The sequence below is a fragment of the Propithecus coquereli genome, unplaced genomic scaffold (genome assembly GCF_000956105.1).
Source record: "Propithecus coquereli isolate 6110/MARCELLA unplaced genomic scaffold, Pcoq_1.0 Scaffold821, whole genome shotgun sequence".
Lineage (NCBI taxonomy): Eukaryota > Metazoa > Chordata > Mammalia > Primates > Indriidae > Propithecus > Propithecus coquereli.
Genome location: NW_012154408.1, coordinates 312,463 through 338,887, shown reverse-complemented (window position 1 = coordinate 338,887; position 26,425 = coordinate 312,463). Strand labels below are relative to the sequence as shown.

At 49.4% G+C, this 26,425-nt stretch overlaps 2 protein-coding genes across 8 annotated transcripts in view; one reads left to right on the top strand and one right to left on the bottom strand.

Annotated features, from left to right (window-relative positions):
- The window catches only part of DGKQ (diacylglycerol kinase, theta 110kDa), a 19,270-nt gene extending 11,236 nt beyond the window's left edge, over positions 1–8,034 (top strand). For 2 of the 5 annotated variants that reach the window (XM_012663688.1, XM_012663684.1), the window contains 5 exons: positions 119–219; positions 368–514; positions 601–712; positions 787–939; positions 1,296–3,051. In XM_012663688.1, coding sequence (XP_012519142.1) covers positions 119–219; positions 368–514; positions 601–712; positions 787–939; positions 1,296–1,397 — 615 coding nt within the window. In that variant the 3' untranslated portion in view covers positions 1,398–3,051. Of the gene's footprint in view, positions 1–118; positions 220–367; positions 515–600; positions 713–786; positions 940–1,295; positions 3,052–7,897 lie in introns of those variants that run through there. The other 3 variants (XM_012663685.1, XM_012663686.1, XR_001138282.1) reach the window with 3 other exon arrangements.
- On the bottom strand, positions 3,046–26,425 carry TMEM175 (transmembrane protein 175). 3 transcript variants are annotated; one of them, XM_012663689.1, is made up of 11 exons: positions 26,353–26,425; positions 13,295–13,477; positions 13,077–13,115; positions 10,443–10,540; positions 9,582–9,633; positions 9,205–9,240; positions 8,659–8,742; positions 8,083–8,247; positions 5,995–6,073; positions 5,506–5,638; positions 3,046–4,037 (listed from the first exon to the last, which is right to left on the bottom strand). In XM_012663689.1, exons 2-11 carry the CDS (start codon positions 13,445–13,447, stop codon positions 3,368–3,370), a joined length of 1,509 nt encoding a protein of 502 aa, XP_012519143.1. In that variant the 5' UTR covers positions 13,448–13,477; positions 26,353–26,425; the 3' UTR covers positions 3,046–3,367. The 3 variants fall into 3 exon arrangements, with proteins under 3 accessions (XP_012519143.1, XP_012519145.1, XP_012519144.1); XM_012663691.1 differs by lacking the exons at positions 8,083–8,247; positions 8,659–8,742; XM_012663690.1 differs by lacking the exons at positions 13,077–13,115; positions 13,295–13,477; positions 26,353–26,425 and adding an exon at positions 12,587–12,787.

Genomic DNA, 26,425 nt, shown 5'->3' with positions numbered 1-26,425 from the left:
CTGGAGCTCGGGCCCCTGGAACATTTGGGTGTGGGGTGAGGAAGCTGGACCCCCCCTTGGGGAGCTCAGAAGTGCCTGGTGAGGCTGCAGGTCCTGGGAGATAAACCCTTGTCCCTAGATCGTGCAAATGAGCAACTATTGTGGCATTGGCATTGATGCAGAGCTGAGCCTGGACTTCCACCAGGCGCGGGAGGAGGAGCCTGGCAAGTTCACGAGCAGGTACCAGAGCAGCAAGGGATGGGAGCCTGGGCAGCTCTGAGCAAGGTGGGCCTGCTATGTGGTGATGGCATACTTCCTGGGGATTCTTCAGCAGGAACTGGCAGAGAGGGGCCAGAGGTGGGTGATGGTGGGTGCCTCCCCCCTGCAGGTTCCACAACAAGGGTGTATACGTGCGGGTTGGGCTGCAGAAGATCAGCCACTCTCGAGGCCTGCACAGGGAGATCCGGCTGCAGGTGGAGCAACAGGAAGTGCAGCTGCCCAGCATTGAGGGCCTCATCTTCATCAACATCCCCAGGTTCGAGCAGAGGGCTCCCAGGGCTCTGCCCGCCAGCCCCTTGCAGGCTTGTGCCTTACCTCTGTGTCCATCCGCAACTCTGGCAGCTGGGGCTCAGGGGCCGACCTGTGGGGCTCAGACAGTGACTCCAGGTTCGAGAAGCCGCGCATGGATGACGGGCTCCTGGAGGTGGTGGGCGTCACAGGCGTTGTCCACATGGTGAGCCGGCCGGCCGGGTGGGCTCGGGTGGTGCCCGTGGCCCTGCTGAGCCCGGCTCACCCCTCCTGCCCCAGGGCCAGGTCCAGGGTGGGCTGCGCTCCGGAATCCGCATCGCCCAGGGCTCCTACTTCCGTGTCACACTCCTTAAGGCCACCCCTGTGCAGGTGGACGGGGAGCCCTGGGTCCAGGCCCCCGGGAACATGATCATCTCAGCTGCCGGTCCGAAGGTACGTCAGGTCGGGCTGGGGCTGGGGCTGGGACTGGGCAGGTGGACTGTTCAGAGTGACTGGTGGTGGCTGTCGTGCCCAGGTGGTTCTGGCATGTTTTGGCATGGTCTGGGTCTTCCCTGACCCCAGGAGGCCAAGAGGTCAGTGGGGGCATCTGCCTCTCAGTGGAGTTGAGTCCTCTTGGGCCTCAGGGGAGGGGCGTGGCTGAGGAATGCCCGGTGATGGGCTGCAGGTCAGGGCCACTTTGCCAGGCCCTTCCTCTTTAGCACTTGGGTCCCAGGGCTGGGTAGCTGGCCTTGTGCCTGGTCTGCGATCTGTCACATCAGCCTGGCCCTCCGATCCCCACCTTGGGACAGGTCCACATGCTGCGGAAAGCCAAGCAGAAGCCCAGGAAGGCTGGGACCTCTAGGGACACCCGGGTGGAAGCCACGCCTGCCCCCGAGGGCGATCCCAAGTAGAGGTGGCTGAAGCAGCAGGGCAGGCTGAGAGTGTCTGGACCTGCCATCCTTGTCATCAGCTCCTTGGGGTACAGCTGGGCTTTGAGTCCACAGTGGCTGGCCTGGTGATGGAGTTGGCCACAGCCCTGACCAGAGCATCTTCCTGGGACCCAGGTCGTTTCCAAGCCCTCTTTCCCATCCACTGTCACATGGAAACTGCTGGTTGGCTATTTCCTTCCCTGCCAGGTGTCATTGCCATCAAAGATCTTCAGGGTTTGCTTGCCAGGCCATGTGACAGGTGGGCTGGCCAGCCCTCTGCCCTGTTGCTGGATATTCCCGGGGGGTGGGCAGTCCTCCCTTCCTGCCCCCCACCTCCCAGCGCTGATATAGGTTGTCTGGGTGAGTCCGACCTTGTTTTGTGCCCCTCAGGCCATCCCCCTTGACTGTGGCTCTGTAGGGGCCCTGGGTGTGTCCCTGCCCAGCAGATAGAGAATGTTGCCAACTCCTCCTGGCCTTACTGCCCACACTGGCTAGGTGGTGTGGGCAGTCCCTGCGTTCTGGGGTGCCAGTCGGTGGTGACCTCCTTGTCTGCCTTGGACGGTATCTCCCTTGGTGTCCCAGTCTTACCACCATAGGCCATGAGCACAGCTGCAGGTGCAGTGTGGGCTGCGCTGGGTCTGGCTGCCCTTAGCTCTCTGATGCCCTAAGGCTGGGTGGGTTTGGTGCTGCCCACGTGGCAGCTGGAGTGTGGGCCAGGCCCTGGGTGACCCCCGCCAGTCCCAAGGGTGAGGCATTCAGCACCCAGAACAGACCAGAAGCAGAAACTTCTCTGATGCCCTGAGGCCGGGTGGCCCAGACAAGTTTATGGAAGTGTAACTCCTGGCACACGCGGAGGGGCTGGCTTTGATCCCCTCCGATCCCACTTTAGCACCTTATATGCCACTTGCCAACAGCTTTCTCACATTAGTGTGTAAAGACCCTCCCGTGCCTCCCAGCCCCCATGGCTCTGTGGACCGTGCTGCTGGCCAGGCCATGCTTGGGGTGACGGGCTAACAGATGGCCCAAATGGAATGAGACAATCTGCATTTGCCCCGTGTCTGAGGATGACATGTTTCACACCTCAGACCCCAGAAATCTGACCACCCCAAAGGAAAGGGTCCCCTAGTCCAGATCTTCCCTGTTTGCTTATGGGGCACAGCTGGCCTGGGCCTCCCTCTCTGGGCTGGGGCTGTCCCAAGTTTGGCCTTCACCTCACAAGTGGCTCTGGTTTGGCTTCAGGAGTGTATGGCCCAGCCCAGCCTACAGCCTCCTGGGGGGGTCTTGCTGCCACACCCCCCATCCTGCTTTTGCCAAAACTGCACAGACAAATGCATTGTAATGGCCATTTGTGGCTGCCAGTATATACATTCCTCATGTCTGCATCACTTGTGATCTCTCAAGCAAGTCCTTAATGGTGTAATTAGTTTTCGCTTTGCAAGCCCTGGTGTTGATTTTGATCTGTAGGAATTGTTTGTACATTGTGTCTAGGTGGCTTGTCCTCCTGTATTTAAGTGAGTCTGTCTGCCCAGATGGGGTCTGTGTCCCTGGTGCGCGGGTCCCCCCGCGTGTAACTTATTGCTACCTGAATGTAATAGTAAATTATATCCAGGACAAATACAGTCTGGGCATTGCTGTCCTGCTGTCTCTCCCTCTTGTGTGTGTTGAACGACTCATTGAGGGGTGGGATGGGTGGTGTGACAGCCCCTCAGATGGGCCTGCTTGGCAACGTCTTTGGGGAACTGGGTGGGTAAATGCAATAAAACATGTTCCTGTGAAACTCTTCTCTGCAAAAAGTGGAGACCAATTTGAGGACACTGAAACAGAACATGATATTTCATAACAAAAATAAAGCCCAGGCCTTGTAAACCTGTAGCCCTGGCCATCAGATGATCTTAGCCGCCTTCCTCGTCAGTCCCAGATGGGGATGGGGGGAGTGGGCTCTGTGGCCACTGTCAGGGAGCAGGAAGGAGCAGCGACTGTGAGTCGGCCTCGCCCGTGGGGCCTGGCCAGGGGTGTGCTGGGCCGGCCAGGTTGCGCAGGCCCCGCAGGCCAGCCTGGCCCAGGCGCACGAGGAGGCGCAGCAGCAGGAAGGTGGAGGGCACGGTGATCTGCATGAGGTGGAAAATGGCCGTGCTGAGCCCACTCAGGAAGCAGGTGGAGGCAAAGGCCAGCAGGCTGGCGCAGGGGTACAGGGCCAGCTTAGCAAACATGAACGCGTGTTCCTGGCCGCCGAACCACACTGACGGTTGCAGTGTCTCTGCCTCGTGCAGCAGAGCCGCAGTCCAGATGGCTAACTGGAAGATGCTGGCAAAGAAAATGATGGCGCAGCTGACGCGCACGCGCTCAAGCTCATCGTGGGGCTGCTGGGCGAAGGCTGAGGTCTGCTGGTAGGCCAGCGGGAGGCCACCCACGAAGGCCAGCGAGAGTGTGTTCAGCAGCCCCATGGCCTGTGTGGCCCTGCGCACGTGCAGGAAGAGTGAGTGGTGGGCGAACCAGAGCAGGCCCACTGTGGCGAAGGAGCCGAAGTATGCCAGGAAGCGTGGCCCATACACGCCCAGTGCTGCCACCAGGCTGCCACGGAACTTTTCCCTCACGTCCTTGGGATCTGGAACGTTGTCCTCGCTGAGAATCAGGAACAGACAACATTTGTACCAGCCTCCCTGAGGCCCACACAGTCCCCGGTGCCAGGGCCCACATGACTCAGATGAACGATGCAGCTGGCTCAGTGCACTGCGCTGTGCTATGGACACTTCATCGCCCCTCTGAAATTCACACGTCCATGGCAGCTAGTCTGTTCTGTGCTAACTAGCAGCCCTGCCCTGCTGGATCCCCCAGGGCTGGTGGGTGGCCCTGGCCCTCTCTGGCTGAAGTCAGTGTGTGCCACCACCTCCCAATGTCTGCTCCACGGGGCCAGCCCACAGGGGAGCTGGTGAGGTCTGTTCCCTCCCTCGTCCATACCCCTCTTTGAGCTGCCAGCACAGCACCCTGGAGGCCGGACACCTGTGAGAGGGGAGTGGTCCTGCAGATCCGAAGAGGGTTTGCCTCTACAGTTCCTAGGGGGGCACAGGGAGTCCCAGGAGACTGACTCCTGGGCCGAACTCTCCAGGGAGCGTCAGCAGGGCACGTGCAGCCCTAGCACCTCTGGGCTTCTCCCACAGCCACAGAGGAGGCTATGAACCACTTTAGTCAGGGTCGCTGCCCCTAACAGCACATCCTAGAAAGTGGGGGATCAGCATCTTCTCTCATCAACTGGACTGGAGGATGTGGTCCTTGAAGCAGCCCAGACAGATATCCATCCTCCAAAATGGGGGATGGGTACAGCCTGGGGGCAGGAAAGAGCCTGGGGAGGTTGCCCTGGGAATGAGGCCCGAGGCAGCTTCTCAGCACATGCAGGAAACTGCACGAGGGTGCCGGCTGAGCCCCGAGCCACGGCTCTAGGTGGTGGGAAGAACCCCCCCAGCCCTACCCCAAACTACAACCTCTCCTTGCAGGTCACTCAGTGAGGAGGCAAGGCCTTGGCTGCAGGGCAGAAGCAAAGGGAGATCATTCTGGAATGTTCCTTAAACCTAGACTTTAGAGAACAGGTACCAAGGAATATCTGCTTCCAGTTTTAAAAACTGCACAAATCACAGTAGAAAAAAGCCACCAAGAGAGTATTAGGAGACTCAGACTTGAGACTATCAGGTATGGAATATAAAATCAGAGTGTTTTAACATGTTTAACAAAATGAAAGCGCGTGCTGAGGTATGACTAAGGAACAAGACACTATTAAAAAGGATGGAAGATGTAAAAAACCAGAAATGTGGTAACTAAGATCAGGGCTTTTACAGAGAGCAACTGGTGAGGCTGGAGTGGGGGTGGGGATAGGGCTGGGGGCTGGCCTCTCCCTGGTGCCCCCCAACCCTGCCCACGCTCTCTGGTTGTGGGGGGTTGCAACATGGGAGACCTCACTCTCTGGGAGATCTGCCCTTCTTGGGATGAGCTCTGGACACCCAGGGGGAGGACAACCTCTGTGGATTCTCCAGGAGAGACACCCGGGACTCAGAGACAGACTCCCACCTGACGGGTGGCATTGGCAAGGGGTCCTCACCAGATGTCCAGGATGAGGAGGGTGGCCACGATGGCATAGACGCCGTCGCTGAAGGCTTCTACCCGCTCCTTGCTGAGTGGCTTGTGGAGGTCGAAAGCGAACTCCAGAGGGTGAGCTGGGGGCTCCTGGTGGCCTGTGGACATGCCAGGAGGGGGAGCTGGCCAAGCCCCTCTCATGTGGGGCTGTGGGGCTAGCACAGCCATCACTTCCCTCTTTCCTGAAAGGGCTGGAACATGCTGGCCAGAGACTGTGCAGGTAGCTGGGAGGGGCGGCGGGGAGGCAGCCAAGACCAATGGTGCCCAGAGCCAGAAGCGGGGTCCAGCTGAGTACGCCCCGGCCTTTGCCTTGTGCTCAGTTCTGCCCCCACCCAACATCCTTGGAAGTAGCTGGGAGTTGGGTGGTGCCTCCCAGCAGCCTCAGTGCAAAACAGCCACGTGGAGGATGGGCAGCCTGTGGGCCTCTCAGGCCAGCCCACCCACGGTCACCTACCAATGAGCCTGTCTCTGCACCAGCTGGTGGCCTTGCAGACGTAAGGGAGGAAGATGATGGTCGCCATCAGCAGGTAAGACTGGAGGGACACATACAAGTTAGTTCCCAGCCAGAAACCCCACTCTGAAGCCATCAGCTCCAAGGGGGCGGCGGGCAGGACAGCAGCAGGACCAGGGAACTATGTTTTATTGCGCTGAAGAGCTCAATAGCATGTCGAAGGGTGGCCACAGGAAGAGAGAATCTTGGCAGATGATGTACCTGATAAGAGTTCAGTGTCCAAAATGCATAAAGAACTCATACGTCTCAACAATACAAAGACAACCCAATTTAAAAATGGGCAAAGGACTTGGACGTTGCTCCAAAGAAAATATACAAGTGGCCAACACACCCATGGAAAGATGCACCACACCGTCAGTCATCAGGGAAATGAAATCAAAACCACAGTGAGCTACTTCTATACCCCAGGACGGCTAGAATCAAGAAGACAAAATAACAAGTGTTTATGAGGATATGGGGAAACCGGAACCTTGTGCACTGCTGGTGGGAACATAAAATGGTGCAGCTGCTGTGGGAAACAGCACAGCAGTTCCTCAAAAAATTAAACACAAAGTTACCACATGATCCAGCAATTCCACTTCTGGGTATGTGCACAGAACTGAAAACACAGATTTGAAGAGAGATTTGTACACCAGTGTTCACGGCAGGATGATTCACAGGAGCCAAAAGGTAGAAGCAACCCAAATCTATCAACCAATGAGTGGATACACAAAAGGTGGTTTAATCCACACAAGGGACTGTATGGCTCGGAGATAAAAAAGGAGTAAGATTCTGATACAGGCTATGACATGGATGAATCCTGAAAACTTTATGCTATGGTTAAGAAGCCAGACACAAAAGGCCACATATTGTATGATTCTATTTATATGAACGTGCACTGGAGAATCCAGAGACAGGAAGTAGATCGGTGCTTCCCAGGGGCCGAGGGGAAGGAAGCAATGGGAGTGACTGCTTGTGGGTGCTGCGTGTATACTGGGGTGATGAAAAAGTTCTGAGACTAGACAGAGGTGATGGTTGTGCAACCGCACAGCACCATGAATGCACTAAATGCCACCGAATCCTTCACTTTAAGATGCTTACGATGGTAAATATTATGTGTATTTTGCCAAATTAAAAAGGGAGACAGAGGGCCAGCAAAAGTGTTTGGGGCCCTGTCTTCCACTTGGCCCTGCAGAAGTGCTGGGGACCACACTGCACTGAGCTCAGGATGGCTCAGCCACAGACGTGGTGCTCCCCACGCCCTTTTCCGCAGCGAGGCCTGGATGGCTGCGCATCTCCCCTCCTGACGTCCTGCAGGTGGCTCCGTGGTCCAGCCTTGCCCTCTTATCACTGCCCTCCCCACTGCGTGGCCTTGGCCCACAGCAAAGTGTTTCTACCCCTGTCTTTCACTGTAAGCACCTCACAGTCACCTCAAGCGGGTGAGAATACTACAAATAACAACATAAAGTCCTAGATTTGTTTATAATCCGGTTTCCCACACAACAAGCAGCGAAATCATACACGTCATTCAACAAACATGCACTGAAGCAGCGCCTCCCAGGTGCGAGGCAGGTGTGGGCAGGAGGATGCCAGGAAGGCAGGGCCCACAGAAAAATAGGAAATGCAACTGAGGAAGGGGGAGCCTGCCCTGAGGGAAGGTGAAGCAGCTAAGGGGGTTTCGCCCTCCACCCAAACAGTTGCTGGTATTCCTTGCCTGGACAGTTTGTGCAGGTTTCTCATCCAAATGAAAGAAACAAGCCCAGCCCTGGACTCCTGGCATCTGTTTCTCACCATTGCCATTTTGGAGCTTCACTGAGGACAACTTAGACACCCCCGTGGATGAGTGTTGATTCTCTGTCCTCCACAGGCTGCCTCCTGGGGGTTTCGGAGGAGCAGCAGCAGCACCTGCTTCCTGCCCCGGCCACGGACATCTGCCTTCTCCTAGCATCACTTGCTGCAGCCACAGGCCTCGTAGAGAAGACCCTTGGGGGGACCTCTGCCTACCCGCAGCCCTGCCCTGCCCGGGCCCTGGGGGGCTGTGCCGGCACTCACCAGGGGGAAGAAGAAGAGGGAGAAGACGGCCGCAGCAAAGCACAGCACTGGGCCGCGCAGGACGATGTGCAGGACGTGCTGCCGGTACAGGGCCCTGTGGGCGGAGCACTGGATCTGCGGGCTCAGCAGGTGCGGGAAGTGGAATGCGTACCCCACAATCAGCGCCTGCAGGAGAGCAGGCTGCAGAGCCAGTTGACCCTCAGGCTGCCCAACATGAGTAGTGCAGGGGCATCTGGTGGGGGGACCCACAGAGGCAGGCTGGCAGCCTGAACACTAGGGGTTGAGAGGAGATGGGACCCCCTGGCCTGACCGTGGGGCTGCCTGTGGGGGTTTCAGAGACCACCCTTCCCATCTCCAGCCAGCAAACCAGGGGCTCTGGGCAAGACACATCTGCATGTACATGGGCAGGCCCCGAGCTCCCAGCACCCCAGCTGCAGGGCCCTGTGGGATCTCTCTCTCTCTCTCTCTCACTCACACACACACACACACACACACACACACACACACACACACACACACACACACACACACACACACACACACACACACACGAAGCGCAGGCCCTGGGCAGCCTACCTGCACGGCCCCGATGGCAATCACACACACACAGAACAGGAAGATTCCCAGAGGCACATCAGGGAAGGTCACCATTAAGGAAAACTGTGTCCAAAAAAAACCCCCAAATATCAGGGCTCAGGGCTTCTGCCTCCCTGTCTCTGTGCCATGCTCTGGGAAGTAGAGCTGCCACAGCCAGGTGTGTCCAGAGCCCCACAGGAGCCAAGTCCATACAGAACTCCCTAGACCCTGATGCTTTGTGAGCCCTGCAAGCCCAGACTGGCCCACTCTGTCAGAACTCGGAGTGTGAGCCCTTCTATGGCCTGGGCGGCGATGGGTGTGTGGACGGGGGCCAGGCTGGGGACAGGCCTGGGGTGGGCAGGAGTGGTGGGCTGGGGGCCGAGCAGGGCTGGAAGTATTGGTGGTCTCTGACTCTCCCCACCCCCAGCCCGAAAGCCCTAGGCAGCCCCTAGAACCTTCTCACTTTTGCAACCCTAGGCCCTGGGCCCTGCACCCAAGGGAGTGCTTGGCGAAGCTTCAGGGGAGCATAGGGGGCGTGCAACTCACCGTGTAGGGCAGAAGGGTGATGGTCATCATGCATGCCTGTCGGGGAGGGACAGCTGTGAAGCACCCAGAGGGCCCCCTCCAATTCAGAGTGGTGGGCCGCCCAGGGTCAGAGCCTCCCCCCAGGAGGCTGTGCTCTGGCCTGGGTTAGATGGGAGGGGCTCAGCCCCTTAGCTGGACCCAGGGTTTATCTGGGTGGAGATGCGGGTGGGAATGCCACGGGGAGGGGCCCTCGAAGGCACTTCCAGCGAGGTCAGATCCAGGCTACGAGGAACCAGAGGCCATGAGAGAAGAAGCCAACAGCTGCCTTCCACTCTTCCTTAGAGGGTTAAACTCTAAACTAAAAGCATTTCCCCAAAAAATGACAGGAAAATACTCACCAAGTTGAGCAAGGCAAGTGTATCATCTATTTTCCCAACAACTTGGAACAATCTAAAAAATTTAAGACAAAGAGGAAAAGACAGGTCATTGATCAATTGTGGTTCTAATACAACTGAACATGTACAAACTCTTTCCAGTGTTCTCTGGTTAAAACATTAAGAAATGTCATTTTTCACCAATATAAAATACTACCTAGCATACGTTTGGAAACACAAAGAAGCAAACACAAGTTCCCCAAAAAGCACCCTGTTCACTCCCAGGTGTCCCTGTCATTTTCTCCTGACACAAAGCCAGAGTCAACCCACGGACTACTGTGTGCACTTGGCAGCTGCTGAGGACGGTATCTCCAGAGCAGGCCTTTGGAGCTGCTGAGCTGCCCCTGACTTCTCGGTGGCTGTGTGGGCCTGAGGGCTGGAGACTGCAGCAGCTCTTGTGCCCCCACAGGGCTTGGTGCCAGGGGAGGCTGTGATGGGAGAAAAGCCCCCAGCCCCCCACGGGAGAGGGTATGCCGGGCCACATTCCCCCTGGCTTCTAGAGGTCTTTCCTCCCCAGTTCAGCCTGTGAGTCCCAGGGAACAGAGAGGGGCTGAGGAGGGGCCCTGCACATCGTGCAATGGCCTTGGCCAGTGTCTCAGGGGACGCGGCTTGAGCGCCGTCCCCTTGCCTGCTCCTGGTCTTGTGGCGGCTCTAGTGGGCAGCGGCAGCACTGACAAACTCTAATGGGTCCACTCCACTGTCCCAGGCCCTGGGCTCCACCAAGAGACCCTGGGTGAGGCTGGGAAGGAGCAGCCTCCACCCACCCAGCACCTGCACCGAGCAGGTTCTGAGATGTAGGCCTGCCTCGGAAGAGCTGGCCCCCACCTTGTGTGTGCTGCCCAGGCCACAGTCACGATCAGAAACGTCATCAGGTAGACAGCAATCCTAGTTGCTAGAAGTTTCTGTATACTTTTGTCAAAATGCTAGAATAAAAGAAAATTACTATTAGAATAAAGCTACACATGTGTAACCTAATGTGATCATCTCCTGGGATGGCACTGTGTGGTGCCCAGCCTTGCCCCAGAGCAGGGTAACTCCCAGGAGGGCTCTGTGAAGTGCCTGGGAGGGGTCTGGCCCCCCAAGCAGAGCCCAGAAACTCTCCAGTCTGGGCTCAGCCTCTGTCCTGTGCCTGACCCGTCTTCCCTGACAACTGCAGGCCATCCCCGGGCCTCCACCCTTTCTCCGGGGCAGTGATCCATCACCCACTTCCATAGACGTGTGGTTTGGAGTCTTTTGTGGACAATTTTCCCACTGAAATGTCAGCTCTTGGGGAGATCCCGTGGAGATGGGCTCCCTAGACCATGAGGGCGCATAAACAGGATAGGGAGTGAAGGCCTGGTGAGGGCCTGTTCCTCACATATGGCACCATGCTGGTGTCCTCACAGGAAAGGACGGAAGGGCCTCCTCCCCTAGCACTTTTCTAAGGTCACTAGCCCCATTCACGAGGCTCCGCTCTCCAGACCTGATTACCCCTAAGGCCTCCCCACACACCATCGCCTTGGGGTTTAAATCCCACTGTGTGAGCCATGTCAGGGTTACACAGGGCATTATCTGGTAAGCAACTCCACTGTGGCCCACGGCTGGAACAGAGTCGCAGGCAGGAGCTGTGCTCCACACGGAGCTCTTACCATGAAATCATGGAAGGCGTGTGGTGCTTCATCAACAAATACTCAAAACAGAAAACCCATCACTTTCTCTTTGTTTGCAGGCAGGCCTCTACGCCACCAACTTAGCATCCAGTCCAGTTACTTTGCCTATCAGGCACTGCCATGTTTTTTGAATCACTGGGTTTTCCAAGGTTTAACTAGTCTTTTTCTTTTGATCAGAGTGAGAACAGCCCCGTGAACACCCTCTGGGTCACAGGAGGCATCCATTGTTCTGGTCCCTTCCTCTGGAAGCACGTTGGGCTTTTCCTTCTTCCCACAACTGTGTCTTCTCTGAATGAGGCTCCAGGAACGATCCGAGCCCAGGACTCTGTGTGAATCAGTCAGGGCGCACAAAGAAGAGACTTGGCACTAAGATGTTAGTCTCCAAGAGATGACCCTCACTGCAGAGAAGTGTGAATAGGTTTGGTCTCACAGGGTTTTCCTACTTTTAACCACAAATGAAGCTTTATTTTCATGTGACCTCCTGGTCTAGGTATCTCACATCCATGTGGCTGCGCTCTGACATTCTGTTCCGAAATCGGTGGCAGAGGCAAGCACCTCACGACCGCATCACGCTGAGCCTTCCCTGCGGCTTCCTGGAGGAGGCTCCCGAGCCAGGACAGCCTCTGGTGCAGATGCAGCTTTCCTGAGCATCTGCTGGGGGCTCACTCCGACGCTCAGCCCCGGTGGGGAGGGCGGGAAATTTCCACTCAGGACTGCCACGAGCCAGGCACCTGCACCGGGGCTGCCTACAGATGCTCAGGGTCTCCCTGAGAGCCGGCCCAGGCCTAACCTGCATTTCTACTTAATTCTCAGCAAAACCCTATGAAAGGTATCATTATCACCTTTTCACAGACCAAAAGCCAAACTCTGAGCAGCTCCCAGGACTTCCCAGTGCCATCCGGCTCAGCTCAGAAGTCGGAACTGGAGCCCAGACCTCAGCTGTGCGTCGGGCCCGAGAACAGACAGGTCTTCACTCCTCTGGCTTGCTGTGCCTGCACGGCTGGTGTGATGACACACATGCACCCCGAATGCCTTCTGAAATAGTTCAGCTTCTAAGATACTACATGTTGTGCTTTTTCTAATTATTTATTTACAGACAAGGTCTTGCTCTGTCCCTCAGGCTGGAGTGCCATGGCATCATCATAGCTCGCTGCAGCCTCCAACTCCTGGGCTCAAGGGATCCTCCCTGCTCCGCCTCCCGAGTAGCTGGGACTACAGGCAAGCACCACCACAGCCAGCTACATGTTGCTCTTTAACTCAGAAAAATTTCAATAAGTTGGCTATAAACAAACTCTGCTTTTAAAACTTTTCCCCACTCACCTCTCAGTTGAAACCATGTTGAGTAGGCCAGGGTGGAAGTGTCTCCGCCAAGGCTGGGCAGCCTGCCCTCTGTTTAGTTGCAGTACCTATTATGAGGGCCACCCTCGGGCAAAGGGCAGACACCCCACCGGGGGAGCTCCCTCCCAGCAGAACACACTGCTGCTCTGTGGACACCAGCCTCTCAGGGCAGGCCACCCTCCTTCCCGAACCTGTCCTTCAGGCTTGCTCAAGGGCACTGCCTGTGTGCACTGAGCCCAGCCTCCATTCCCTCCCCAACAAGGCCAGGACCTCTCGGGTTGGGTGGGCACATGCTGAGCTGTTGCAGCTGAGGGAAAAAGCACCTACAACCCCTTCCCCTCCAAGTGAGGCCCTGCCCCGCGAGCCTTAGAAGCTGTAGGTGCGTGGGGCTGGCTCCTGGGCCCAGGCCCCATCTGTGGACCCGTGAGTCTTCTTGTGGACACATGACACAAACACACCCTGCTCTCATTACCTGTTCTGGGGAGATCTCCGTGTGGGTCACAGGCAGGATCTAAAGGAACAAAGAGACAAAAGGAATGGAGAGATGCTCCTTGAACCAGGCACTGACCACTGCTGGGACACAGTGGTATTGGAACCTCAGAGTCAGTGCTGGGCACTCCCCAAACTGCCCGAGTGGCTGGGGATGGGTCTGAAGTAGGCTGGGCAGTTCCTTGAGGGCCCCATACAGACCATGACGGTGGCAATGATGGACAGCAGAGCGTCGCTGAAGCTGAGCATGCGGTGGGAACACTGGGTCCCCTCTCCGGAGTCCTCGTCCCTCTTGCCTGGGGCACAGTCCCCCTGTGTATCGAGCACCTGCTCTGGGGTCTGGGGCTGGGACATGGTGGGACCGCTGCCTGGTGGTCACAGGAGCTGGAAGGAAGCACAGCTCTGAGCATGCTGGTGGAGTGCTCCAGGAGGCCTCCCTCTGCAGCTTTAGCCACGGTGCAGGGCCAGGGATGGAGGTGCTTCCCCAGGCAGGGGGCTTGGCTGTGGCTGAGGTGGCAGGAAGGCCCATGCTGCTCTGTCCTCTCCCAGGAGGCCCCTCAAATTTCCAGCCTCCAGCTAAGAGGGCCAGCATCAGACCCCACCCCTGCCCTGCCACTGCTGAGCACATATCTGGGCAAGAGACATGCCCTGGGCCTCAGTTTCCCCTCAAGAAAAGGGAGAGATGGGTGAAGGTGCATTGCATCTGACATGTGGTCAGACACACCATGTTGCCAGGTAGGGGCCTGAGGCCCCTGACCCCACAGCACACCTAAACATGGAGCAGGAACACAGTGCCCGCTGGGGCCCCAGGTCACTGGGAGCCTCAGTGCCTGTGCACGTGTACTAGGGGCTCTCTGTTTCCTGCAGGGGCCACACTGTAGCTGTAACCTTTGGGGCAATCAAGGCCCCGAGTCACCAGCTAGCACCAGACAGGTGCTGTCACTCATGTCCCTCCTCTAGTCCACCCGCAGGAGCCAGGGCTGGGTGCACACCAGCAAATGCCACAGCTGCGGCTGTGGCTCCCTTAGCACAGAGCTCCTGGGCATTTGTAATATCAGAGGTGAGTCTGGGAAGACAAGCAACATGCCAGGTAGAGGCTGCTCTGGACAGAAGTGACCCCAGTGCCTCCTGGGAGCAGACTGAAGTATGGTGGGGTAGCTGGAGGCATCCTCGTGGCAACCAGGCTGCGCAGTGAGAGCAGCCGTGAGTCCCCACAAACTGGGCACGACAGACTTTACATTGCACGCGGGGAGTCTGAGGCATCACACAGATCTGAGGCACGGCCAGAAGTTTGATGCTGACCTGCAGCCAGGCACCGCTGGTACAGAGGAGAGAGAACAGAAGGCTGGTCAGGAGGTGGCTGCCGCAATCAGGTGAGAGAGGAAGGTGGCCTGGCAGCACCAGGGGACAGGGAGGTGCGGGAAGGTATGGGGGTTGTGGGGGAGGGCTGTGGAGGCTGAAGCAGCTCCACCTTGGGTGCTGACCCAGGCTGACTTCTGAGTAACCCCTGCTGGGGGCACCTCTAGGTTTCTGCTTTATCTACTGTTCCTGCCCTTAGGCAGGTTCATCCGGCACCCTTGCCCCTCTCAGAGGTCTGCTCCAGGGTCCCGCCTGTCCTTTCCATGGTGTGGAAGCCCTGGGTCTGGGGTGATGGTGTGGGCATCCACCATCCTGTCCCATGGCTGCCAAGACATGGCTTCTGTTCATAGGTCCCTATGAAATGTTTCTTTTTGAGAAACTGGATATGTCAGCCTCTTTCTTCCGACTCTCAGTTTCCTTGGACTTTGGTGGTAGGTTTGCATAGACCTGCCCACCTTGGAAGAGGGGTGACAGATGATGGGGAGACGAGGCCCTGGTGCCACCCAAGAGAAGGAAAGTGGGACAGGGCACGTTCCTGAGGGAAGATGACCTGTGTGCTTTGGCCATGTTTCCCGAAACACAGGAAAGGCATCTGGACTGTCCATGAGGTGAGCTGTGGGGTGGACACAGGCCCATGTGAGGAAAAGGCTGGGCTACAGACGTAGACTTTGGAGTCACCAGTGCACACTGTTATGGAGGATGAGATGGCCCCATGTGGAGTCAGAAGCATGAGGCCTGAGCTACCTGGACATCATGGGGTTGTCAGAGGGAGAGGTACGTGGGCCAGAGCGGGCAGGACACGAGGCCTCTCAGGCCTTCTGTGGAGGAAGCATCTTCAGGAAGGGTCCCCAGGGGTGAGCCCTTCAGAAATGAAGGAAGAGTAACAGGAAAGTATCCCCTGGGTTTTACTTTGAAGAGGACGCTGCTTCCCCCAGCAAAAGTATCAGAGGATTGAGATGGTGGGGCTGGTCAGAGGTCAGAGAGGTGGAGGGAGGTACAGCATGGACCACCCTTCTAGTGCCATATCTAAGAACTCTTTGCCTAACACAAGACCACACAGATTTTCTGTTTTCTTCTAGAAGTTTTAAGGTTTTACGTTCTACTTGAGGTCTGTGATCTATTTTGAGTAATTTTTCACATACTGTGCAAGGTATAATTGATTCTCCCTTTTTTGCAGATAGATGTCAAATTGTTGCCATATCACTCTTTGAAAAGACTATCCTTTCTCTACTGAATTGGCTTTGCACTGTGGTCAAAATTCATGGACCATACTTTTGGAAGTCTGTTCTATTCCACTGGTTATGTGTCTATCCTTCTGCCAATACTGCCATCTTGACTGTGGCTTCACAGTTAAGTCCTGACATCTGGTAGAGTGAGTCCCCTCTTCTTTTTCAAAGTTCTAGTTCCTTTGTCTTTCTCTCACATGCTTCTGTTTGAAGGCGTCCCTGTTCACAGCTACTCTGGGCAGAAAGATGAGGGTTTCTGTCAGAGTTTTCACTGCCTGTGCAACAACCCCACAGCACAACCCTGCCACTGAGGACTGGTCTGGGGTCAAAGCCATGAGAAAAGAGGTTTAAAAAGTTGGAAACTCATACCTGTGTCACTAACTTCAAGTTTGACCCCCCTTCCCAACCCACTAGCTTTTGGGTATTTTTTCTTTTAGTATTTTGTCCAGAGTTTTTACTCAAAATTAGTAGGAAAGATAGCCAGAGGGGGCTTATTCTGATAAAAATAAGATGAAAAGTAACCTCTGGTTCTTTGAGTACTGACTAACAATGAGAAACAGATGTCCATTATCTTGTTTTCTAGAACTTTTTATATGGTTAATTTTTTTCAATTAAAATTTATTTTTAAAAAAATAATAAATATTGAATATGGAAGGAAAAATCCTCAACAAAATGTTAACAAATGGAGTCCAGCAACATATAAATAGGATTATATACCACGACCAAGTGGGATTTATTCCAAGAATGCAAGGTTGATTTAAAATCTGAAAATCAATTAGTGCAGCATACCATATTGTAAACTAAAAATAAAATCCTAAGCCCCTGCTGACTGAATGGACCCCCTCTTGGCCAAGACCCCAGAAAAACCTAGAGCTGAGCTTTCAACCATGAAGAGAAGGGAGGTCAGACATGCCTTGTTATACCCCTTCCCTTTTGTGGTTGAGACTAATTGCAAATAGGACCTAAGGCCATGCAAGGCAAAGGTTAAGTCAGGAGTCACTATGTTGTGGCTTGCTCTCTGATTAGCAGACTTCCTTATCTTAAAACTTTCCTTCTACTGATTCCAAGCCTTTAGACAAAGCTTTATTTCTTTACCCAATTACAAATCAAAGAATCTCTGAACCCATCTATCACCTGTAAGCCCCTGCTTTGAGATGTCCCACCTTTCTGGGCCAAACCAATGTATACTTTCACCGTATTGATTGATATATGATCTTACCTGCAGTTCCTATCTCCCTAAAATATATAAAACCAAACTGTAACCTGGCCACCTGGAGCACCTCACTTCTCAGGATCTCTTGAGATTGTGCAGCTCCAGGCAATAGTCACGTTCAGCTCAGAATTCAGCTCTTTAAATTATTTTACAGTTTGGTTTTTTCTGTTAACAATATCTATAAAACAACAGACAAAAACCACATGATCATCCCCATACATGCAGAAAAAGCAGTTGAGAAAATCCAATACCTCTTCATGATTAAAACACTCAAGAAATTAGGAATGGAAGGAAACTTCTTCAACCTGATAAAGGGCAACTATAAAAAAAACCTACAGCTAACATCATACTTAATGGTGAAAGACTGAAAACTTCCCCCTAAGATCAAAAGCAAGACAAGGATGTTTGCTTTCATACTTCTATTAAATATTATACTGGAGGTTCTAGCCAGGGCAATCTGGCAAGAAAACAAAGTATTAATAGGAGGAACACAGATTTGAAAGGAAGAAATAAAACTGTCTCTATTTGCAGATGATGTAATTTTGTATATATTATAGAAAATCCTAAGGAATCCACAGAAAAAACAATTAGAACTGATAAATGAGTATAAGGTTGCAGGAAAAAAGATTTATATAGAAAAATCAACTGTGTTTCTGTAACAATCTGAGAATAAAATTAAGAAAATTCCATTTATAATAGCACCAAAAAACTTAGGAACAAATTTAACAAAAGTACAAAACATTGCTGAAAGAGACTATTATTATTAATAAGAAATAAGACCTAAATAAATGGAATGACATCCTTTGTTCATGAATTGGAAGACTTAATATTGTTAAGATAGCAATGCTTTCCAAGTGGATCTATAGAATCAATGCAACGCCTATCAAAATTCCACGGCCTTCTATGTAGAAATAAACAAACTGATCCCAAAATTCATATGGAAATTCAAGGAACCCAGAATAGCCAAAACAATCTTGAAAAAAGAAGAAAAGATTTGGAATACTCATATTTACCAATTTTAAAACAGTACAAAGCTACAGTGATCAAGACGGTACAGTACTGGCATAAAGACACAGATCAACGGAACAGAGTTCGGAAATAAATCACTACATTATGGTCAACTGATTTTTGACAAGGGTGCCAAGACCATTTAACAGGGAAAGAATAGTCTTTTCAACAAATAGTGTTGGGACAACTGAATACCCACATACAAAAGAATGAAATTAGACCCTGCCTCATACTGCATACAAAAATTAACTCAAAAATGGATCAAAGACCTAAATGGAAGAGCTAAAACTGTAAAACTCTTAGGAGACAACATTGAAGAAAATCTTCATGGCATTGGGTTTAAGAAAAGATCCTTAAACATGACACTAAAGGCACAAGCAACAAAATAAAAAATATGTAAATTGGACTTCATCAAAATGAAAAATTTTTGTGCTTCAAAGGACACTATAAAGATTTATTATTCGCAAATATTTTCTCCCACTCTGGGCTGTCTTTTCATTCCCTCAAGAGTGTATTTTTAAAAAATTAATAGACTTTTTAAAAAAGCAGTTCTAGGTTTACAGAAAAATTGAGCAGAAAGTACAGAATGCCATTATATACCTTCACATTGCTCCCCATTTTCCCTATTATTAACATCTTACATTAGTGTGGCACATTCGTTACAATTGATAAGCCAATACATATACATTATAATTAAGCCCACAGTTTACACAAGGGGTCACTCTTTGTGTTGTACATTCTATGGGTTTTGACAAATATAAAATGACTTGTATCCACCAATACAGTATCACACAGAATAGGGTTACCACCCTAAAAATCTCCGGTGTCCCACCTTACCTCTTTTTCCCTGAATCATCAGCAACCACTGATCTTTTTACTATCTCCATAGTTTTGCCTTTTCCAGGTCACACAGTTGGAATCACACAGTCTGCAGCCTTTTCAGAGTGGCTTCTTTCACTTAGCAATGTGCATTTAAAGTGTCTCCAAGTCTTATGTGCCTTGATAGCTTTTGATTACTGAATAATATTCAGTACTACGGACATTATCAGTTTCTTTATCCACTCACCTACTGAACGTATTGGCTACTTTCAACAATGTATTTTGAAGTTCTTAATATTGACGAAATTCACTTTATCTGTATCTTTTATGGATCATGTGTTTGGTATCATATCTAAAAAGCCTCATAGTTCAAGGATTTTTTCTATGTTTTCTTCTAGAAGTTTTATAGTTTTAGGTATCATGTTTAGATTTCTGATCTATTTTGAGTTAGTTTTTTATATATAGTGCAAGGTATAGGTTAGGTTCATTTTTTAAACATATGGACATCCAATATTTTCCAGCATCATTTGTTGGAAAGACTACACTTTCTCCAGGGAACTACTTTTGCTCCTTTGTAAAAAAATCAATTGGCCAGACGCCTGTAGGCCAATTTCTGTACTCTTTTCTGTTCCATTTACCTACTTAGCTATCTTTAGATCGACACCATACTGTTTTGAGTACTGTGGCTTTATAATAAATGTTGAAGTTAGGTAATGTAAGTCATACAATTTTGTCCTTGTTCAAACTTGTTTTGGCTATTCTAGCTCCTCTGCAGATCCAAATAAATTTTAGAATCAGTGTGTCAATTTCTATAAAAGAAGTCTGCTGGGAATTTAGCTGGATTGCATTGAATCTATGGATCAATTTGTGGAGAATTGATATTTTAACAACATTGAATTTCCTGATTTATAAATATGGTATCTCTCTCCATTTATTAAAGTTTTTAATTCCTCTCAGTAAACTTTTGTAGTTTTCAATGTACAAATCTTGCACATCTTTTTTCAGATCCAGCCAAAATATTTTATACTTTTTGATGCTATTATAAATTGTATTTTTTTCTAATTTTAACTTCTAATATTTGTTGCTAGTATGTAGAAATATATTTTTGCACATCTATCTTGTATCCTGCAACCTTGCTAAACTCAGTAGTTCTAGTAGCTCTTTTTGTAGATTCCATCTGATATTTTTTTTTTTTTTTTTGAGACAGGGTCTCACTCTTTCTCCCATGCTGGAATGCAGTGGTACAATCACAGCTCATTGCAACCTTGAACTCCTGGGGCTCAAGCGATCCTCCTGCCTCAGCCTCCTGAGTAGCTGGGACTACAGGCATGTGCCACCATGCCCGGCTAACTTTTTCTATATATTTTTAGTTATCCAATTAATTTCTTTCTAATTTTAGTAGAGACGGGGTCTCACTCTTGCTCAGGCTGGTCTCGAACTCCTGAGCTCAAACCATCTGCCCGCCTCGGCCTCCCAGAGAGCTAGGATTACAGGTGTGAGCCACCATGCCCGGCCCCATCTGATATTTTTATTAATACAAGGGGCAGTGGTTCTCTACTGACAGTGATTTTGCCTCCCCTAGGAAGAAAACATTTGGTAAATGTCTGGAGACATTTTTGATTGTCACAGTGGTGGCTGTGTTATTGGTGTCTAGCCAGGAGAGGTCAGAGATGCTGTTAAACATTCTATTAATACAACACATGGAAACTCCCCCGACCCCCACCACAGCAATAAGGAATTAACTGGCCCAATGCGTCGATAGTGTCAAGGTTGAAGAATTCTGACGTAGATGATTATGCCATCTGCAAATAAACAAATTTTACTTCTTTTCAATCTGGATGCTTTTTCTTGCCTTATTACATTGGCTAGAATTTCCAGTACAATGCTATTGGAAGTAGTGAGACCAGACAATCTTGGCTTGTTACTTACCTCTGGGGAAAAACATTCAATCTTTTATTATTCCATATGATGTTAGCTATAGGTTTTTCACAGATACCCTTACCATGTTGAGGAAATGACATTTTATACCTCATTTGCTCAGTTTTTAAATTTATTTTTTATTTTTTTGAGACAGGGTCTCACTCTTTCTCCCATGCTGGAATGCAGTGGTACAATCACAGCTCATTGCAACCGTGAACTCCCTGGCTCAAGTGATGTTCCTACATGAATCTCCTGAGTAGCACACTACCATACCTGGCTAATTTTTTTTAGTTTTTGTAGAGATGAGGTCTTACTACATTGCTCAGGCTGGTCTCAAACTCCTGGCCTCAAGTGATCCTCCCACCTTGGCCTCCCAAAGTGCAGGGATTACAAGCATGAGCCAGCATGCCCAGCTAGTTTTTATTTTTTTTTAAATTAGGAACAGATATTGGATTTTATTAAATCCTTTTCTCTATATCTGTTGAAACAATCCATTTTTTTCTTTTTTACTCTTAATTTTAATAGTGTGAATTACAATGATCAATTTTCAAATGCTAAGCCAACTTTGCTTTCCTGGGATGAACCCCACTTAGTCATGGTGTATTATCCTTTTTATACAGTGTTGGATTCAATTTGTTATAGAATGTTTTGAAAGAATTTTTGTATCTATGCTCATGAGAGGTATTAGTCTATAGTTTCTTGTAATGTCCTTGCTGAGTTCTGGTGTCAGAATAACAGTTAGGAACAATGATTTGGGAAATAATTCCTTCCTTCAATTTTCTTTTTCTTTTTTTGAGATAGGGTCTTGCTCTGTTACCTCAGCTAGAATACAGTGGTATCATCATAGCTCACTGCAACCTCAAACTCCTAGACTCAAGCAATCTTCCTGCCTCAGCCTCCTGAGTAGCTGGGACTACAGACGTGTGCCACCATGCTTAACTAATTTTTCTATTTTTTTGTAGAGATGGGGTCTCACACTTGCTCAGGCTGGTCTCAAACTCCTGACCTCAAGCAATCCTCCTGCGCTGGCCTCCCAAAGTGGGAGGATTATAGGCGTGAGCCACTGCGCCCAGCCCTTTCTTCAATTTCCTATAAGAGTTTGCATAGAATTGCTTGGTGGAATTCCCAGTGAAGCCATCTAAGTCTGGAGTCTTCTTTGAGGGAACAGTTTCAACTACAAATTCAGTATTTTAACAGATTGAGAGCTATTTAGGTTATCTATTTCTTCTTAAGTGAGCTTAAGTAGTTTTTTCTTTCAGTGAATTTCTTCATTTTATCTAATTTGTTAAATTTATTGGCATAAAGTTGTTCATTACATTTTATGTTATCCTTTCAGCAATGATGTCATTTCTCCTGATATTGATAATTTGAGCCATTTCTTTTACTTGTTCAATCTGACCAGAGATTTTTCCATTTTATTAATCTCAAAAAATCAGCTTCTGGTTTCACTGACTTTATTGTTTTTATTTTCTATTTCATTGAATTCCATTGATATTTATTATCTCCTTTTTTATACTGACTTTGGGTTTCATTTGCTTTTTTTTTTTTCCTTTCTTGAGACAAAGTCCTGCTCTGTCACTTGGGTAGAGTGCAGTGGCATCATCATAGCTCACTGCAAACTCAAACTCCTGGGCTCAAGTGATTCTCCTGCCTCATCCTCCAGAGTAGCTGGGACTGCAGGCGTGTGCCACTGCACCTAGCTAAATCTTCTATTTTTAGTAGAGACAGGGTCTTGCTCTTGCTCAAGCTCGTCTCAAACTCCTGAGCTCAAGCAATCCTGCTGCTTCAGCCTCCCAGAGTGCTAGGATTACAGGTGTGATCCACTGTACCCAGCCGATTTGCTCTTATTTTTATAATTTCTTAAGATGAATGCTGAGGTCATTGACCTATTTTCTAATAGTGCTTTAGCTGCATCCCACAAATTTTCAAATCCTGCATTTTCATTTAGTGTACAATATCTTCTAATTTCCCTTGTGATTTTTCCTTTGACCCAAGGGTTATTTAGAAGTGGGTTATTCAGTTTCTAAATATTTAAAGGATTTTCCAGATGTTATTGATTTCTAATTTAATTTCATTCTGGTTAGAGAATATACTTGTTTCATAGCCCAGAATATGATCTGGCTTAGCAAATTTTCGTTACACACTTAAAAAATTGTGTATTCTGTTGTTGTTGTGGGGAGTGTTCTACCAATGTTCATTAGGTCAAGTTGGTCGACAGTGTTGTTCAAGTCTACCATATCTTTAGTGATTTTCTGGGTACCTGTCCTATCATTTACTGAAAAAGGAATCTTCTGCAAATATAATTGTGATTTTTAAAAAAATCTCTCCTTGCAGTTCCATTAGTTTTTGCTTCATGCATTTTAGAGCTTTGTTATTAGGTACATACATGTTTATGATTATTATGTCCTTTTGATGAATTCACCCTTTCATCATTATGAAATGATCCTCTTAATCTCTATGAAATCTAGTGCAGGGGAACAGGTTTGGGGATTACAACCATAAATTCAGTTTTGTTTATATGTATATATGAGGTGATGTATCTAAGATATCTAAGAACAAACATCTAAGGAGAAGAATGTAGACATACAGATTTGGGTTAAGATGATGTTACTATAGCATGTACTGCAGTGCCAATAAATAAAGGTGTTCTATAAGTACTTATGAAATAAATAGTCTCAATAGACTCTGGTTTCCCAAGTAATTACACAATTTAGAAATCTCCATTTGATCCTAGGTCAAATGGGGAGGTCATGTATAAGTTCATGGCCTCCAAACTATCTCAAGCTTTCCAGTGAATTATTCATTAAGTTTCCCAAATTAGCTATTTTAGATCTTTTCCACACTGCTTAAACCTTGGGTTTCCTACCTCGCCTCTCACTTTTAGTCGATGTTTTCTTTCCCTTATTCACAATGCAAACAGAAGCCATCAGAGAATTCCTTTACCTTAATTCCAATAAACACATAAAGTTATAGGCAACTGCAACCCACTTTTCCTCCTTCCCTCCTTTCTAAGAAAGTATTTTTCCTATGTCCAAAGCAAACACTTCAACCTACACTCTGGATGTCACTGTCCTCCTATCTTCTAAGGGACCTTACCCCATCATTTCCCTCTCTTTTGTACCAGCAAACCCTCCCTCTCTATTGGCTTCCTTCCATCAGTTTCAGGCTACTCAAGAATCTCCCATCTTAAAACATCTCAACACATCATCCTTCTAGCTCCCACTCTTTTCTCCACAGCCAAACTTCCCTGAGTTATCTCCACTTACCATCTCTACCTCATCTCTTCATTCTTCCACTTATGGTAAGGTGTAGTTTCTACCCCACCGCTCCAATGAAACCATTTTTAGTGAGGTCGCCAATGATTCACTGTGGATAAGTCCAACACACACCTTTCGTTTTTTTTCTACTTGACTTTTAAGTGGAATTAGATACTTTTAACTACCTTTTGCCCCCTTGCTTTGGCTCTATGCCATAACATACTACTTTCTTGGTTTTCTTCTTGCTTCCCTGGCTGCTCTTTCTCCATGTCTAACTATGCTGTCTCTGTTGGTCCTCTCTTCTGCTCTTAGAGCTATATGCTGAGGATACCTGAATATCTGTCTCTAGCCTGGACTCTTTCCTGAGCTCCCAATTCTTGTATTCCAGTCTACCAGACAAATGCACTGGCTGGAAAAGCCGTATGACTTGTGTTGAATTCTGGCTGCATCACTGGTTGGCCTTGGCCAAGTACTGACATCGGAGGTTAATTATACTGTGCTTTCTTCACCAAGATATTTTAGGATCATTAAAATGAACCATCATAAAAAGGTTGTTGTGATAAAGCACTGCATAAACAAAGCTGTTATTATTATTATTTTTTTAGTTTAAAGATCATTTGGCATTACTGTGATTCTAGAATCATGCAATACTTCATTCCATAAAACAGAATAAATGTTCCAATGAGTCGAGCCTGTTATCTTTCAATAATAAAGATAACAGGTGTTAGCCTGTCTCAAAGGATACTTTTTTTTATTTCAGCATATTATGGGGGTACAGATGTTTAGGTTATGTATGTTGCCCTTGCCTCCCCACTCCCCCCCAAGTCCAGTTTCAAGTGTGCCCATCCCTTGGATGGTGCGCATTGCACTCATCAAAGGATATTTTTAATAGCTTGAAATCCTGTGAGGGTTAAGATGCTGATTTGAGCCTTAGAGTCCACTTTTGAGTTTGAGAAAAAATACTCTACACAAGGGGTTGCAACCTCAAATGCCTACAGGAACCAGGCAGGTAACATAAATGAGCCAAGGTGGTCAGGCAAACGATTGTGTCTTACCTGAAGGGAGCAGCTGTAGGTGATTGGTAATATACAGGATTCTGGGTCCAATATTGCCTGGTCTGATTTTTCTACAGAAGTTGGAAAACTGTGTTTTTACAATCTAAACTTTCAGTCTTTAAATGGTAGTGACTAATTCACTACCATATTCCTTCAAAACACCATGTGGGCCAAAAAATAAAAATGCATGTTGGTCAGGCGCAGTGGCTGAGGTGGGAGGATCACTTGAGGCCAGGAGTTCGAGACCAGCCTGAGCAAGAGTGAGACCCCGACTCTACAAAAAATAGAAAAATTTGCTGGGTGTAGTGGCACACACCTGTAGTCCCAACTACTTGGGACGATATGACAGGAAGATCACTTGAGACCAAGAGTTTGAAGTTGCAGTAAGCTATGATGACATCACTGCACAGAAAAGGCATGTCTATGGGCCATTTTCTCATTATCTTATAAGGAAAGTCACCTTTTTACCCCGAAATGGTTGGGCATTATGAACCCTTCCAATTGGTCTAAGAGTACTTCCTTTTACCTTAGAAATGTTACAGAGTGCAAATGAACCTTGAGGGCTGAGAAAAAAAAGCTCGGAGCAGTCTGAGCTATGCAAGGTATGCAAAATTTATCAGGCCCAGCAAGACAGGAGTATGGGACTTAAGTGTCACCCTCTTCACCCATGCATGGGGCGACTGTCATTTCGTTCCAGACTATCAGCTTCACTCATCATCTTTGAGTTCCTGGATTTTGTGATACAAAGAACAATGTATAGCCAATCAATAACTTGTTGTTTTAATGTAACTGCCTCTTCTTTCCTTTAAAATCTCATTTGTAACTGCTGCTCACCGGTAAATACTCAGGGCAACGTGAACCCATGCTCCCGGGTGTCCAGCTTCAAGCTTTGGGCTCGAATAAACTCAGTCATGTTTCCTGAATCTCATTATTTAAGGTTGACAGGGTCACAAGGACAGTCTCTGCAGTTTCGTGCAGCCCAGAGTGAAGGTTTGCTAGCCCGCGGCTCCCGTTACTGGCCGCTGCCCAAGCCCCGACTATGCTCCCCGGCTGGCCGCAGCTGTCTTCCATCTCCAAACTGCCTGGCTGCTCTGAGCGGGTTGACAAACACACTACGAACGTCGACGTTGCTACAACCCTATTTGCTAAACGTCACAGGAAATGTCGACCCCTGTGGGGCAAAAACTAAACATTTATTGAGTGCTTAACGTATCCTAACTCGTTTCTCCGCCACTAGAGGTGAGAATTCCTGAACCCATTCGCAAACGCGGCGCTATCAGAATGACGACGACCGACTTCCCCAGGGCATGGCGGAGCGCTTAGACCACACAAACCTGAGGACCAGCCTCCCGCAAAACGGAGTGTGGGGAACGGTCGAGCGCTGGGCTGGGGGCTAAACTACCTGGGCGGGAATCGCCACGGCCACCCCTCCGCGTGTCTCCAGTCTTGGTCAGTCCGGCCCGCAATCTTGGCAG

Bases quoted from the DNA above. Each gene is read 5' to 3' on its own strand.
- TMEM175 (XM_012663689.1), bottom strand. From the start codon at position 13,447: ATGTCCCAGCCCCAGACCCCAGAGCAGGTGCTCGATACACAGGGGGAC. The intron at 8,743-9,204 runs GTGAGTTGCACG...TTTTGGACACAG, and splicing joins TCACCCTTCTGCCCTACACG to TTTTCCTTAATGGTGACCTT. The intron at 8,248-8,658 runs GTAGGCTGCCCA...GCTCTCCTGCAG, and splicing joins TTGCCATCGGGGCCGTGCAG to GCGCTGATTGTGGGGTACGC.